We start from the raw sequence: 17,390 nt of genomic DNA, 5'->3' as shown, positions 1-17,390 counted from the left end.
ATTCAATTTGGAAATTTATTTAAACTAATAAAGGAGTGACTTTCTATGGTTATTGGAGCTTGACTTCACATATTTTCATTGTCTTGCAACAAATCTACCTTAAAGCATAAAGCTTCAGATGACCTACATCATGCCCCAACACAATAGAAATTTAGCTCTTGATGGATGATAGGAAAAAGTACGAACAAAGAAGAGAATACATCTCTTCAATCCTCTAAATATGTTTTATTGATTACAAAGGATGTGAGTGAGATGACCCTTTAGAGTCTCTCTAAAAGCACCCTAAAAGTATATAAAACTAAAGTCCTAAAAGGGTTTCCAAAGTCTCTAAAATCTATCTAACACGTTGATATTTATAGACCCTGACAGCATAGCGCAAGCAATAGTCCATGGCTCTAGTCATGAGGTTTCCTCCCTTAGTGGGTTTCCTTTGTGGCTTAAGTAGTGAAATTTTGGACTAGAGTTGTGTGACGTTACTTCATGAAAAAGGGAAATTTATGGTTTAAGCTTTAGGCCAAGGCTTGAGGAAACTTGCTTTGTTAGGTTTTCTTCATGGCTCAAGCCCTCAAATTATTGTTGTCGTGTTGTGACATATTTCTTTAAATGTGTTTAAATATTTCTTCTTTCATTCAAAATACAGGTTTAACTCCTTGAATTCGTCAGTTCCTGTAAAATAAGGGAAATTGAGGTAGCTAACATGGATTTTACATACAATCAGACCAAGACAAGTGCTAAATTAACATTNTAATGGTGAATTTTAAACCTACTTCAATTCTACAAAATAGGTTGTAAGATAGGGTTTGTTATCACTTTTAATCTGTAAATTGAATTTATCACTCGTGTGAAATTTCTAACCTTCACTTTTGATTTGATGACTTTTATTAATGATTTTGTAATTTCTCAATAGATTTAACATGGAAAAAGATAAATGAGCATTTATTTAGCATCTTAATTGCAGGTTTGGAAGAAGTGGAAGAAAAACAGAGTACTTGAATTGTTGGATCCCTCATTACCACACTCCTTGTCTGAAACAGAAATCAATAAGTGTGTACAAATTGGTCTATTATGTGTGCAGGGAAACCCAGATCAGAGGCCTATCATGGCAAAAATTGCTTCGTATTTTAGCTGTGATCAAGTTGGAAAACTGCCTTTACCTCAAGAACCAGCATTTTTTATGCGTGGAAAAACAGAAACCAAGGATTTTTAATTATCTTATTCAAGTTTATTCAGCAACATTAGTTATCTGTTGCTGAAAATATTACAATTAAGGATCATTTTTTATTGTAGTTTGTTTGGGTGCCTCAATATATACTTTGTGTTTATTTTGTTAACATTTTGTAAACAAAATATACAAAACTAATTTACTTATATTAGGGCATGTTTTAACCTTCGTGTCTGCATTCACTTAGGAAAAAATTTTCTACTTTTTCTTTCAAGTTTCCTCTAGAACATCTTAGACTTCTGTTAGTAGGATTAGTGGGAGTTCCTTCGAATCTCTCTTAAAAGGAAAATTCGTCAAAAATTGAGCCTCCTAACACATGCTGAGCTTTTTCTAAGATTTCCCTGTATTATACAAAAAATCATGACCCAAGTTCACAAAAAAAAGAGTTAAAGAATTAGATAATTTGGAGTTTGTAAGATTTATTGATTTGGTTCATTAAAAATAGGCTGAAGAGGATTTATATGTATAAGCGGGTTAAATAGGCTGAAGGGTTATGAGTTTGTGGACAGACTCACATAAAAAAATAAAATCTTTTGTAATTTCTTTCAACATGAATTTAATGTAAATATAACAATTACAAGAAAAAAAAATAATGGGTTAATTATTTATTGTTTATTGCAAGTAAAGATAGAAGCATGCTACGAGCAAAATATATTAAAGTAAATAAAAATCAAATTTAGATTTATAGTTATAAATATATGATATTGATGAAACAATGAAAAAGAATATTTAGTTATATTCAATATAAAAACTTTCAAAGTGCTCGAAAGGGCATAATGTTTCTTGTTGCTTTAATTTTGCATATTTAAATAGAAAGACTTCATCTAAAAATGACATGTGTTTATGCCCTTTGAGATAACATAAGAGAATATATTTGATTATTATTATTGTTGAGAGCATTTGATATGTAATGTGCTTTTTCACGAGAATAAGTAGTTGTAAAAAGATATTGTGTTTGATCATTTTATCTTGTATATAATATGAGCGTTTAGTAAGTCACTGATACAATTAATCAAATACTCTCAAACAACTTTTGAAATTATGCAGTTCAAGAAATAGGATTGAATGGTTAGTAGTCTAAAAGGTTAACTCTAATGTTGAATAATTTAAATAAAGTGTGATTATCATTAATCGAAAATAATTAAACTACAATTAATAAAATATTTATTTCAAAATTTATAAATATAAATTTTAAGTAAAGAATAGTTAATCAAACACTTATTTCAAAATCTATAAATATAAATTTTAAGTAAAGCTGTAAAAAGGTAAATGATTATATAAACTACGTATTTAATATCTAAACTTTCATATTTATATTTATATATTAATTTTATTTATTAAATAACGACTTTTAATATTTTCTTGGGTATTTAATTTTCATCTCTTTATATATAGACGATCTTTTTTTTCATGTTAGGTGAGAAATTTTTATTTTATATTTGAATATTTTTAATTTAAATATTATATTTAGGTAATTTAAGAATGAAATTTTAATTAATATAAAGATAAAATGAATTCCTAATTAAAATTGGATCTAAATGCAAAATATGATCAAATATGTAGAATCACAAATGCATACAAATTATAAAGCTTGTATATTAAATAACAAAAATACGTCATGTATATGTTCTAGCTTTAACAAAAGATTTTAGACAAATTAAGTCAAACACAATTACATCCAATATATTTTTAGTATATTTTTAAATTTTATTTATTTATTTACTTTGAAACGCAACCGAAGACAACAAAAACATGGATGAATACATCCAGTAGTATTTCAATTGATATTTATTTATTGATTTAAAACATAAGTGAAGATAACAAAGGTGATAAAATTGTTATCCACATTTATACCTATCCAAATTGTAACAATTGTCGTTCCAAATTCTCTACTTTGCCATCACCTTTTTATAGAAAGCTATAAGTAGTAGTAACCAACTTTAAGGGGTCCAAATACATGTTACAACCTCTAAAATGCAACAAAAATGAAAGCCAAAAAAAATTATTGAGCTGGATGCGAGAGAAAAGTTAGTTATACTACAAAAACACATGACATGCGATAAGCAAGAAAAAGGTGAAGGAAAAACATGAGGTGTAAGAGAGAGAATGTATTTCTAAAAGATTATGTTCTCTAAGGTTATTATGCGTGTGATAATCTTCTTTTTGAACAATTTTGTTACGGTTCTCTTTCAATTGTTCTTCTGCACCTCCTTATTTTGAAATTCTTTCTGTTTTGTACCAAGTTACGAAATTCAAGAAGGGACATGTTGGTTATGTTGGCCGCTTCTAGTTAAACTACTCATTTCTATGATTGTATTGAAACATTCCATTTTCTGTTTCAGTTTTAATTTTAATATACTTGAATTCTGCCATTATAAACTTCACAATTGCAATATATTAGTTTTCATCATTTGTTTCTAGTATTATTTGTTTCATTAGTGCTTTCACTGACACAAAACACTCGTTTGAAGGAATTATAGGCCAAAGTACATGGTCATTCTGATGAACTTTGAAAACTAATAGATATACTAGAATTTTGTGACTATGAACAATGGGCTCATACTCAACAAGTCCAGGCTAATGCGCAAGCTCGTATGGATCAATTTCATCAATCTTTGAGTTAATAGTGAAATCCCAATCTTTGTTCCATGGTGTCGCTTCGAGAGCAAATCAGTTGCATGTTGCGTTACCGACTAAGCACATATCTTTGGGATTTCCACATTTCGATGGTCAATCATCGGTGTTAGAACGAACTTTTAAGACAAAAAAATTCTTTAACTATCATCATACACCTGATGTAGAGAGAGTAGAGATTGTTGCAATGCATTTCGAAAAAGATGTTGTGCCTTGGTTTTAAATGCTTCAACGTCTATCTGTAGTTCAATCCTAGATAGATTTGACACGTGCTTTGGAATCCCAGTTTGGTCCCTCTCCTTTTGATGCCTAATGGCCGAGTTGTTTAAATTACACCAAACTAGTACAATTTTCGATTATTATCTGAAATTTATGTCGTTGGCAAACCAATCAATTGGTTTATCTGATGAAGCTTTATTAAATTGTTTCTTGAGTGGTTTACATGCTGAAATTAGACTTGATGTGGTAGTTCAAACTGCTACTTCTTTGATGAGAGCAATAGCCTTGGCAAAGTTATATGAGGATCGATACTCACCCACAATTAAATCTAATTCATTGCTTGTTAGATGTTATTCTCTAGTGGCTTCAACGAGTTTTAATACTTCACAACAACAGCCCAAACCTATGGTTAAATCATCTCTTCCACCATTATTACCAAAACCTACAATTCTACCCTTGACTAATATGTCAAAAAAATAACTCTAATTGAAATGCAACTTCGCAGAGAAAAAGGACTATGTTATTTCTGTGATGATAAATTCACTTTTAATCATTGATGCCCAAATAGACAGTATTTGTTTTTTAATCTAGAGGAGGATTTGTTGGATCCTAATTATGAGCCACCACATGATCTTGATCTGCAGGTTGTTAATGAAGAAATTGGGATTGAGGACCATCATTTATCACTTAATGCACTTAAAGGTGGCGTTAGGATGGGTACAATTCGATTTTTAGCTTATATTGACAAGCTACCCGTGACTGTTTTAGTGGATGGAGGGAGTTCAGATAATATTCTGCAACCTCCTCTTGAAAAATTTTGAAGGTGCCGGTGAAACCAGCCCCCATGTTCAAAGTAATGGTAGGAAATGGGAATTATATGGCAACGAAAGGTTTAATTCAGAAATTGGTCATACATGCTCAGGGGAATGTGTTCCAAATGCCTGTATATTTGCTTCCAACTTTAGGTGCAAATCTTATTTTGGGAGCTAACTGGTTGAAAATGTTAGGTCCTCATGTGGCTGATTATGAAGCCTTAAATATAAAATTCTTGTATAATGGTAAGTTTGTAGGAGATGTTGATAATGTTCCAATGCAGGCTCAATTGCATCATATCCGTAGAATGGTCAACACTAATTCCATTACAGAGGTTTATAGCATGAAAATGGTGGACCCAAATATTCAATCTTTTCCTTTGTTTGAATTACCAGCAAAATATAGAACCTGAAATTGCATTATTGTTGCATACATATGGTTTTGTTTTCTCTACACCTTCAACTTTGCCTCCACAGCATGCCTATGTTCATTCTATTCTATTAATGGAAGGATGAAATCCAATAAAGGTTAAGCCATATCGTTATCTCATAGTCAAAAGGAAGAGCTTGAGAGGCTTATTAATGACATGCTTTAGGAAAGGATTATTTAACCAAGTAAGAGTCGTTTTTCTTCACACTTGTGAAAAGGAAGGATAATTCTTGGAGAGTTTGTATTGACTATAGAGCATTAAATGCAATTACTATAAAGGATAGTTTTCCAATACCTAGTGTTGATGAGTTGATTGATGAACTTTTTGGTGACATGATATTTTCTAAGTTAGATTTGATATTGGGATATCATTAAATCTTGTTGAATCCAGAGAATCATTATAAAAATATTTTTCGTATGCATCATAGACATTTTGAGTGGCTTGTCATGCCCTTTGGACTCACAAACGCTCCCGCCACTTTTCAAAGTCTTATGAATCATTTTTCAAGGAATATTAAGAAAATTTGTTCTGGGTTTTTTCAATGATATCCTTGTATATAGTTCCTCACTAAAGGAACATGTGTATCATTTAGAAGTGGTTTTGCGGATTTTAGAGCGTCATCAATTGTATGCAAAGTTCTCCAAATGTTCATTTGGAGTAGAGGAAACAGACTATCTTGGTCACACACTCTCAGGATCTACGTTTGCTATGGATTGTAAAAAAAAAATGGAGGCAACCAAAATGTGGCCAAGACCAATTAACTTGAAACAGCTACGAGGTTTCCTTGGTTTTACATGTCATTACTAGCGATTTGTCAAAGCGTATGCCCAAATAGCAGCTCCATTAACTGATATGTTGAAGAAAAATGCTTTTAAATGGACTAAAGCAACGACCATGACCTTTACACAATTGAAGGAAGCACTCACTACAACACCGATTTTGGCTATACCAAAATTTTCGACTCCTTTTGTTCTTGAAACGAATGCTTTTGGCTTAGGGGTAGGAGCAGTTTTAAGTCTAGGTACTCATCCCATAGCTTATTTCTCTAAGAAATTGTCATTGAGAATCCAAAAGCAGTCTGCATATACACGTGAGTCATATGCAATTACTGAGGCGTTGGCAAAATTTAGACATTATCTCTTAAGCCACAAGTTTATTATTAAAACGAATCAAAAGAGCTTAAAGGAATTAGTAGAACAGCGTTTGCAAACTCTAGAGCACTAATAGTGGTTACCGAAGTTCTTGGGCTTTGATCTTACAATCCAATATAAACTCGGAAAAGAGAGTGTACCTGTTAATGCGTTATTAAGAAGTGTTATGATGGCATAGTCAAAACCAACAAGTCAATGGTTTAAAAGGGTAGTTGCGGCAACTCAAAAAGATGTGAGGTTGAAGGACTTATATGATCAATGTTTGGCAAATCAGTTACAGTCCCAAGAGTATAGGATTAAGGATGGGTTATTGCTTTGGAAGGGTTGTATCATGCTACCAGTGGATGAGGACATTATCAATTAGGTGTTGTTGGAATTTCATTCTTTGAAGGTAGGAGGACATGTTGGAGTTGCAAAAACCATGGCTAGAATTTGTTCTAAATTCTTTTGGCCTAGAATGCAATAGAGGATTAAAAAATTTGTTCGTGAATGTCAAATTTGCCAACAAGCTAAGGTGCAACAAGCTTTACCCACAGGGTTAACAAAGCCCTTGCCAATTCCGTTACATGTTTGGGATGATATAGCAATGGATTTTATCGTTTGTTTGTCCTTGTCGTATGAGTAGTCAACAACATCACTTGTTTGCCCTTGTCGCATGGGTACTAAAAAATTATGGCGGTAGTAAACCGACTCTCCAAGTTTGGTCATTTCATTCAACTCAAGGCTGCATATACAAGTAAGATAGTTGTTGAAGTTTTTGTTTACAACATAGTTAAATTGTATGATGTACCTCATTCCATTGTCTTTGACAAGGACAAAGTTTTCATTAGCCCATTTTGGCAACATCTTTTCAAGGCTCAAGGTACCACACTTGCTATGAGTTCTTCATACCATCCACAATCGAATGGACAAACAGAGATTTTGAATAAAACTTTAGAGATGTATCTTAGATGATTCGTTTTTCACAATCCAAAAGGATGGTACTATATGCTTCCATAGGCCCAATTTTGGTATAATTCTTCTTTGCACTAGAGTATTGGAATGCCCCCTTTCAAGGCTTTATACGGTAAAGATCCTCCTACTATCATAAGGTATGAAACTACTTCTATTGATCCAATTTCTGTTCAAGATATGCTCAAAGCTCGTGATACAATCCTTCAGCATGTGAAGCTGAACTTGTCTAAGGCACAGCAGTACATGAAACAGCAAGCTGATAAAAGACAAAAGGATATGCACTTTGATGTAGGTGATTTGGTCTTAGTAAAGTTACAACCTTATAGACAACATTGTTGCCTTAAGGAAAAATCAAAAGTTAAGTATGTGGTATTTTGGTCCGTCATGGCAAGAATTGGATATGTTGCTTATAAACTTAAGCTTCCTGCTACGAAGAATTCACCCTCTGTTCCATGTATATTTGCTTAAGGCATGTAAGGGTAGTCCTTCACACACTTATTAACTTTTGCCTCTTATGACTACTAAAGTTGGTCCTTGTGTTCATCCATTGCAAGTTCTGGAATCCAAAATCATTATGAGTAGTCACAGTCAGTTTCGCAAGTACTAATTCAATGGGACTCATTGGATGTAGTTGCTGCCACTTGGAAGGATGTAGTTAAGTTACACAAATCTTTTCCAGAATTCAACTTTGAGGATAAGGTTGTTTTCAATGAAGGAAGTATTGTAACGTGCAAGAAAAATGAAAGCCAAAATAATACTGAGCTGGATACGGGAAAAGTTAGTTATACTATACTACAAGTACACATGACATGAGATCAGTAAGGAAAAAACTGAAGGAAAAGCATGAGGCGTAAGAGAGAATGTATTTCTAAAACATTGTGTGCTCTGAGGTCATTATGTGTGTGGTAATCTTCTCTTTGAAGAATTTTGTTATGTGTGTGGTAATCTTCTCTTTGAAGAATTCCGGTACGCTTCTCTCTCAATTGTTCCTCTGCACCTCCTTATTCTAAAATTCTTTCTCCTCCTTATTCTAAAATTCTTTCTCTTGTATCAGGTTACGAAATTCCAGAAGGTACATGTTGGTTATGTTTGATGCTTCTAGCTAAAATACTCATTTCTATGATTGTATTAAAACATTCCATTCTCTGTTTCAGTTTTAATTTCAACATACTTGAAATCGGCCATTACAAATTTCACAGTTGCAATATATCGGTTTTCATCATTTGTTTCTAGTACTATTCGTTTCACAACCAAACAATAGAAAGAGAATGACCAACCTCAACCTTTCCAAATTGAAAGATAAATTGCATAAATGTTTAACTTTCCCAATTCACATTTACAGCAATCCAATGAGATACTGTATTAACAATGTGAGTGAGCTTCATTCACCATCATGTCCAAGTAAAACAAAATACAAAGAGATTGTGGAAGGATATTTGCTACTCATCTTCCTCGGGATCAAAATCCTTAACCTTCACATCAGCATCTTCCCCATACTGGATGCAGTTGTCAATTTGGCCCAGTACATATTGTATACTGTAGATATAAGAATCCAACAAAAAGCATAAAACAAAAATAGGTTAGATAGAAGAATACAACAAAAAGTATAAACAATAATAGGTTAGATAAACAAATCCACCAAAAATAGGTTAGATAGAAGTAAAAAAAAAGGTAACAAATGGAATGGTTAGACTAACATGGCCTATAAAGATAAGAAATAAGAGTGAGTAATTCATGTAGTTTGACAATATTATTTTACCACAATATTACTATAGTTATTTAAGTCCGTGAACATGATTAGTAATGCCAACAAGTTATATTGTTCCAAAATAAATCTATTGTTATAATCAATTTTAAGATAATGAATTGTTTGGATGAAAACAAATCAGACTTTACATAGCAAAAAAAACTAATAAATTTTATAAAAAAATGTACTTTTCTTCAAAAAACAATTGAAAATGGGAAAAAATAGTTTGAATTCAAGGAACACAACAGAATACCAAGTTGGCATGTTAATTCCAGAGTACAACATACTTCATATATCTCATGAAGACAAGTCTATTTTCTTAAGCGATGAGACTTATTCTTCCCCCAACTCACTATTCAAACTGTATGTTCTATTCGTTTCATCCATTATACTACAGAGGCAAATTCTAATACAAAATCAAGTCAAAGTTCATTTATCTCAAAGCCTGCAACGATTTGCCAACTCACAGTCATCCAAAAGCTCTGGAAGCACGAGCTACAAAAGCCATAATTTGAGTTCATCTGGAAGGAATCAGTTTCTTCCTATCTAATAAAACTGACTTGTATTGATTGAGAAAAGAAAATATAATGAAAACATAAGAAACTGATACAATTAATCTAGATCTTCTGTTTATGACATCTATATCTATACTTTCTCTCTGAATAATTAACATTCCCTCCACTGACCAGTGCCTCATCTGAACTGCCGTCAAGCTTAATCCTTTTTCCTAGGAAAACAGGTGTAAACTAGGGAATGTTAAGCGATGAGGACTTAATTAACATCTATATCTATATTTTCTTAAGCGATGAGACTTATTCTTCCCCCAACTCACTATTCAAACTGTATGTTCTATTCGTTTCATCCATTATACTACAGAGGAAATTCTAATACAAAATCAAGTCAAAGTTCATTTATCTCAAAGCCTGCAACGATTTGCCAACTCACAGTCATCCAAAAGCTCTGGAAGCACAAGCTACAAAAGCCATAATTTGAGTTCATCTGATAGGAATCAGTTTCTTCCTATCTAATAAAACTGACTTGTATTGATTGAGAAAAGAAAATATAATGAAAACATAAGAAACTGATACAATTAATCTAGATCTTCTGTTTATGACATCTATATCTATACTTTCTCTCTGAATAATTAACATTCCCTCCACTGACCAGTGCCTCATCTGAACTGCCGTCAAGCTTAAGCCTTTTTCCTAGGAAAACAGGTGTAAACTAGGGCCGTCTTGGCCAATGAACCTCCAGTTGGTCCATGGTGCTATCTTCAACTATAATAGTTTAATTTATATCATATTATATTTTTTCTTTTTATCATAGAAATAATTTACACCTGTTTTAGTTCATACCATTCAAATCTAATATTTTCAGCATCACCCATGGTAGATATATCCAATACCAGTCTATGATGCACAGCCACGAGCAAAATTATATCCGCTATATACCAACGATATAAATATAACAATACTCAAGAAATGAACTGTAGCTAGGATATGCAAGGAAAAGAAAGAGAGAAGCATACCTTTTTTCCTTCCTCAAGTCTAGTGGTATAAAACTCACCATGCTATAGTTACTAACCTGTTCAGAAAGAGGAAATAAATAAAATGATAGGGACTGATTGTCCCATGAAGATATATGGGAATGGATTAAGCAGAACCAATTCCCTTAATTATTTTTTAAGATTGATCCCAAAGGAAACGCAAATTTCATATATATAATTATTTTGAAGGGATGATTAATAAGTATACAGTGACTAGAAACATAGCAAGATTGGGTTAGTTTAGTAGACTGGCCCCATATTTGGAAATAAAATGCAGTTAAATAATAACACAGGTGGCCTATCTGAACCTCATAAGTATGATTGCAGTCAGACAAAATATGATATTTAAAAAAGGAACATCAGCCCGATAATGTTACCCAGAAATTTAATGACAATTCATGCTTGCTTAACATCACCCAAGTATTACTTTTACATAAAAGAAATAATGATAAGACTTTTAAGGTGTATGTTAGGAAAAAGGTTCAAAGTTAGAAGTTACAAAACAGTTATCAGTAGTTGGACAGTTTATGGGTGGTTAGAAGAAGTTATTTAATCTAGTAAGGGTTATCTTTTAAGGAGGAAACGGTTCCTCCTGGTGGTGGTGGTGTGTATTTTGTTTCAGAACAGGGTTTGTCTAGTGTAGAAGGGAATTTCTTGTATTATGTTTTTCAGAATTAGAGTGTTGTTTATGTTGTGCAATAAGATTTGTGTGTTAATTTCTTAAACTGAATTATAAATCTGGTTTCTTGTCTCCAAGAAACAACAATTGGCCCAACTAGGGAGTACATTAGAGAGAGCTCTTGACGAGAATAGAAAAGAAACTAGGGCCAACTTTCAAAGGTTTGGAGATATGATGGAGGATATCTTGCAAAGACTCAAGAACATGGAAAGAGAGTCAGATGGAAGCAGAGGTTCTATGTATGGAGATAGAGTGGGAAGAAGAGAAGAGGTTGAGGAGGAATGGGAGGAAGATAAAAGGGAGAGCTAGCGAGGATGGATGAAAAGAGTGGAACTTCCTTCTTTTGAAGGAGGGGATCCCGTTGGGTGGATAAGTAGGGCTGAAAATTTTTTTGAAGTGCAAGAGGTTTCACCTAGGGAGAGAATCAAGTTGGCCTTCATTAGTATGGAAGGCAAGGCCAATCATTGGTTCAATTTTTGGAGGAAGAAAATCAAAACACCAACGTGGGAAGAATTGAAGGAAGCATTGATATGAAGGTTTGGAGGAAGGGATAGATCTTCAGTATATGAAAAATTGGTTGTTGTCAAACAGCAAGGAGAAGTGGAAGATTACATACAGAAATTTGAGATGTTAGTAGGCCAAGCATCAGACAGACAGATGAGCAATTTTTGGGTATCTTTTTGCAGGCTTGCATGTTAATATTTGAAATCAGATCCGACCACACAATCCCAAGGATCTATTGAGAGACATGGAGATTGCTACAGATGTGGAAGGAGTTTCAAGTGAGGTAAGGTCAGGGGAGAGAACAACAACTAGAAGTAATTTGTATCCTAGTCGTTTTCAAGGGAGTGGAGGAATAGTTTCTTGAGTAGAAACGGTGAACGAGACCTAGACTGAACCAAGAAGTTTCAGTCATTTTAGCACGGCTAGAAGAAATGGAGAGGAAGTATCCTTGGAGTCTAAGGTGGGCAGTACGAATACAGGAGAAAACAAAACCAAAGGATGGCGGAATTTACCTTACCCTGAATATGTCAAGCGTAGGGAAGAGGGCATATGTTTTCAATGTGGAGGACCATATAGTCCTGGTCATAAATGTCCTGATAAGAACCTTCAGGTGTTAATTGTGGGGGAGAATGAAGAGGAAGAGGAGCCTGAAGAAAGAGAAGATAAGGACCATTCGCGATCAATTTCTAGATTTTCACCTTGAGGACAAGGTTGTTCGGAATTCGAGGAGTATTAATAAGACTTTTACGGTGTATGTTAGGAAAAAAGGTTCAAAATTAGAAGTTACAAAACAGTTAACAGTAGTTGGACAGTTTATGGGTGGTTAGAAGAAGTTATTTAATCTACTAAGGGTTATCTTTTAAGGAGGAAACGGTTCCTCCCGGTGGTGGTGTGTATTTTGTTTCAGAATAGGGCTTGTCCTGTGTAGAAGGGAATTTCTTTCCTTGGAAACTGTTGGATGTTTTCTTGTATTATGTTTTTCAGAATTAGAGTGTTATTTTCGTTGTACAGTAAGATTTGTGTGTTAATTTCTTAAACTGAATTATAAATCTGGTTTCTTGTCTCCAAGAAACCTAACAAATAAGGATAAACTCAATTGCTTATTTAGACTTAGACATTGTTGCCAACAAATATCCACTATACTTCAGTCTATAACAATTCTAATAATATAGCTATCTATGTTCTATGTTCCTTGGTAGTAGTCCAACATTCTACATAAACCCAACACACATATGACGGAAGTGTAAATTGCTAACAAATTGTGAAAATATAACATGACATGGTATATAACCCAGACATTATGATGAGGTCTGTAGGGAGATGAGGCCCAAAGAACCATTGGTCCACTCTTAGTGGGAGAATACGGACCCTAGCAAATGGAAAATGTATGTGAGGAGAAGGAAGAAAGGCACTATGCAAGGTGCCGAGCTAGCAGGGTTAGTAGGGTCAATATCTTGAGGCTGTTAGAGGTTGTTAGGGTGAGAGAAGAAGGAATGCCGTTATAGGGGATGTGGGAAGAGAGAGAGAGAGAGAGAAGAGGAAGGTTTTTGGAATATAGAGAATCATCTGTATTTCTCTGTTGAGGAGCTCTGCTCTGGAAATGGGAGTCTACTCCTATTGATTTTCCTATACTTTCAATAATATCATATACTTTTCTATTACTTATGTGATCTGTTTTCTTTCTGTCTTCTTGGTTCCCATCACATTAATAAATGGTTTAACATTGAAAACCAATATGTACACAGTTTATTAACTTAAAATATTATTGGGAAAGGAGGATAATGGCATAAGTTCCATAAAATCATAGATGACCTACCAATTCAATCAAAGCTTTATTCAGCTTTGCATACTGAGGACCCATCCGTTGATTCAATTCAGACAGTAAAAAGGTGGGCTCTGGATCCAAAAAGCTAAGAGCAAAAGTATATTAAAACTTGAATGAATGAAAATATGAAAACAAATTTGGGAATGAAAATTTAGTGACAGTGATTACTCATCAAGATCTTTCTTGTTAGTCACAAGGTCCATCTTTGAGAGGATATTAACATGGGGTAGTTCAAGTTGAACCATTGCAGAAAGGCATGCCATGCATCCACTTATAAATTTGGTCACATCTGTCATGAACTGGAAACAATTTAAAATCATTACAGCTGGAAGCCTAAAGAAATACGAGAAAGCCAAAAGCTTAAAAGAAAATATGATTTCAGCAAACTACCACAAACCTGAGAATCAAGTAAGTAAACAGCACAAACACTAAAATTTTTCCGTTTCAGATGTTCAATAAAATTCTTAAACACGGGAACGTGTGAATAAAGTTCTATCTGACCTGCAAAACATTACAATGTAAAGCTGATTTATCACAACTTGTCAAGCCAACCAAAAATCATGATAAACAACCGTAATATAGACTTCAACATTACAGAAACTGGCCATACTACCATTCTGTTCTCAATGAACAAAATTAAAGTAGTTCATTATACCACCCCTTCTGATTTGGTGGCCTTGCATAAGTGTTATTGCATTTTATAACTATAACAATATTATCACCAACTCATAATCACAATATCCTCCAAAAACTTCAAACATCAAACTTCCGATACTAAAACATAACTAAATAACAAAAAAGGTAGAGAACAGAGCGTGAATACCAGGGCAGTCAAAAACCAAGTAATCATCATCCAAATAATTGTCCAACTCCTCAGTGAGCCAATCATCCAGGTTATCCTCAAGGTGCCTAAATATAATTATTAAGGCAACCAAATCTTAAATCAAATTTTTAAAACAGCAAAAGCTAACATGGGTACACATGGAGATAAACTGTACTGCTAAACATAATTGAGGAAAAAGGATACTCCATGCAGTAAACAAGACCACCATTAGGACCCAATCCCAGCTCCTCCATAACATCATCCAGAGAAATGAGTTCCCTAATATCTGCCAGCATCGGAGCCCACAAAAGTCAAGCTCCAAGGATAACAAAAATCCAAACCCTCAAAAGAAATAAACACATAATAACACACTTTATTTACCCATTGCAACAGGATAGTCAAAATTTTCAGCAGCAGGATCAAGGTTCACAACATGAATCGTTCGCCGCGAAGCCACACAGTGTTCATACAAACTCGAGCAATAGGTAGACTGATTGCACAAAAAACAAGACACACAGATAATTGCATTTTTGTTAAATAGCAAATTTAAAACCTCGGTATGTGGTTTACTCAGCAAAATCTGTGAAAGCAATAGAATTACCTTGCCACTACCAGCGGGACCTATGACTAGTTGTGCATAACCCATGGTAACCTTGTGAAACTGCAAGGAGGTTTCAGAAAGTACAGAGGTAATTGACTGCCCGAAAGGAAGCGAGAACTGCAACAGTAATGTAAGCAGTACACCAAACCGCAACGGCCAACAGCAAATTCACCACATCACTGTAGGCCATACACCACACACTACTACAAAAACTGAACACACCAAATATCAATCGCAAAAAAGAGTAAAAAAAAAAAATCGCTTCATTTCCACTTTGTGGTTCTCCCTAATTGCTTTCGCAGTGCAAAATGCTAAATATTATGGTGCTTGGGATTTTTGATTGATTGATGGTTATCAAACTCGCGAATTAACTCGGACGAGTTTAAGCTTCCGAGTCAATTTGGAAACAACTCAATTTTGATGTAAACTCGGTAGAATCGGATAGAATCCGTGAACTCCGTCGATTTTGCAACTGAGTTGACAAGTTCGAAGAGAAGATTTTTTAAAACCCAAAATAACATCCGTGAAGAAAACTCACTGATTAGGGGATTAGGGCTCCACTCTTGTTATTCTTCTGCCCCGCACCGTTCCTTCTTTCCGTCGTCTGGAAGTAGAAGCTGTGATTGGGGTGGCTGTGGTTGGGTGGAGAAAGGGAGCAATTTTAATTTATTTTAATTGCTTCCATTGCACTAATTTCGTTGCTTAAAAAAATGATATTATATTATTTACGATATATTTTGTTTATTAACGTTTAGAATTTGAAATTATTTTCAGAAGAGGATGGAAAGTATAGGATTGTACTGTGTAAAAGAAAGAGGATTTTATATTGAAAAAATATTTTGCTATAGTTTTTTTATAACATTTTGGTATATAATGTATAAGTTGTTATTTTTTAACTAATTTATTATTTATTTGTTATTACGTTGATGTATTTTTAATGTAATAAAAAATATACTTATATTATATCAAAATGTTATAAAAAAAAACCTGTGTTAATTTTAGTGATGTTGTGTGGCAACTTACATAATATAATTTATATTATATTTTATAAATAATATTTTAATTGAATTTTATAATTAAAAATTAGGAGTTTCAATTTTAAATTTTAATTAGAAATTATTTGGACCTCAATCCAGTAACCTTCTGTTATATACATACATATATATATATATATATATATATATATATATATATATATATATTATATAATGTAACTAATTAAAATGATTCTAAAAGAATAATAATATAAAAAATATTTAAAAATATAATATAGTAATCTAATAGTAATAATAATAATAATAGTATTTCATTAAAAAATATAAAATGTTATTTACATAATCATATAATAATATAGTATTATATTATTTATAAATAATTTTAAATTTTTTATTTAAAGTAAACTCTTTTTACAATTAGAGTTTACAAGTAAAGTTTATTAGGTTCCTATAATTTTATGTAAACTCTCAAGTTTTACAATGCTAAGAAACAAATTAAGTTTAGTAAAAATGATGAAAAAGATTAATTAATGAATTTGGATGATAATAACAAAACCTGTGAGAAACGTGTTAGGGTTTGATTGTTTCAAGTAGATGGCGTGGGTGCTACCTATACCAAATCCTGTTTAGTTTAATTTTATTTTTCAGGGAAAAGAATAATAAAAAATAAAATAAAAATTAATTATTTCTGTGTGCTTTTATGAATATTAAGTTTTGTAATTTACATCTTTATATTATGCAATTTTAAAATTATTTTAAATATTTTATTAATTATATTCAATTCTTTTTCAACCCGTGTTTTTTTCTTTAAATTTCGATTATGATGTATTTATGACTCTTATGTCTTGATAATACCTACTTTGCATAAATGTGGTACTAAATAGAATGACAAGGGGTGGCTAAGTGAGTCTCTTCTCAAAATTTTATTTATTTATATATTTTGCAAAACCCTGTATTCCAAATAGCAAAATCAAGAAAAAAAGTTTTCTATTAGAAGAAAATCATTCACACAATTACTAGACAATATGCAAGAACGACCTCCATTGAAGGATAAATTTCTAATCAAGAAAGGAGAGCTGAGTTCATCTCTTTCTAGAAAGACAAAAAGTTAATTACACCCAAGTTCATTCACACAGACTGGTTTAGTGCATCTAACTTCCAATTTCTTTAATTGTTAACTAACCAATGGCTTAAATTCTTTGTAGAATTCCAAGGTACCTCCTACTTGACTTGGTAAGAGTATTTTA

The 17,390-nt window shown here is 32.9% G+C and overlaps 1 protein-coding gene and 1 pseudogene across 3 annotated transcripts; one reads left to right on the top strand and one right to left on the bottom strand.

Annotated features, from left to right (window-relative positions):
* Positions 1 to 4,566: 4,566 nt before the first annotated feature.
* Positions 4,567 to 5,300, top strand: LOC148200951 (uncharacterized; annotated as a pseudogene).
* A 3,407-nt stretch (positions 5,301 to 8,707) lies between these two features.
* On the bottom strand, positions 8,708 to 15,846 carry LOC124836012 (uncharacterized). Of its 3 annotated transcripts, none has more exons than XM_088113791.1 (10): positions 15,687 to 15,846; positions 15,149 to 15,360; positions 14,929 to 15,037; positions 14,752 to 14,833; positions 14,548 to 14,633; positions 14,122 to 14,225; positions 13,893 to 14,023; positions 13,716 to 13,809; positions 10,699 to 10,754; positions 8,708 to 8,959 (listed from the first exon to the last, which is right to left on the bottom strand). In XM_088113791.1, exons 2-10 carry the CDS (start codon positions 15,191 to 15,193, stop codon positions 8,863 to 8,865), a joined length of 804 nt encoding a protein of 267 aa, XP_087969917.1. In that variant the 5' UTR covers positions 15,194 to 15,360; positions 15,687 to 15,846; the 3' UTR covers positions 8,708 to 8,862. The 3 variants fall into 3 exon arrangements, with proteins under 3 accessions (XP_087969917.1, XP_087969918.1, XP_087969919.1); XM_088113792.1 differs by having other exon boundaries at positions 15,149 to 15,351; positions 15,687 to 15,839; XM_088113793.1 differs by having other exon boundaries at positions 15,149 to 15,208; positions 15,687 to 15,830.
* Positions 15,847 to 17,390: the final 1,544 nt, after the last annotated feature.

Source organism: Vigna umbellata, chromosome 4 (assembly GCF_029865625.1).
Source record: "Vigna umbellata cultivar VRB3 chromosome 4, Vumbellata_1.0, whole genome shotgun sequence".
Taxonomy (NCBI): domain Eukaryota; kingdom Viridiplantae; phylum Streptophyta; class Magnoliopsida; order Fabales; family Fabaceae; genus Vigna; species Vigna umbellata.
This window is presented reverse-complemented; position numbering and strand designations above follow the sequence as displayed.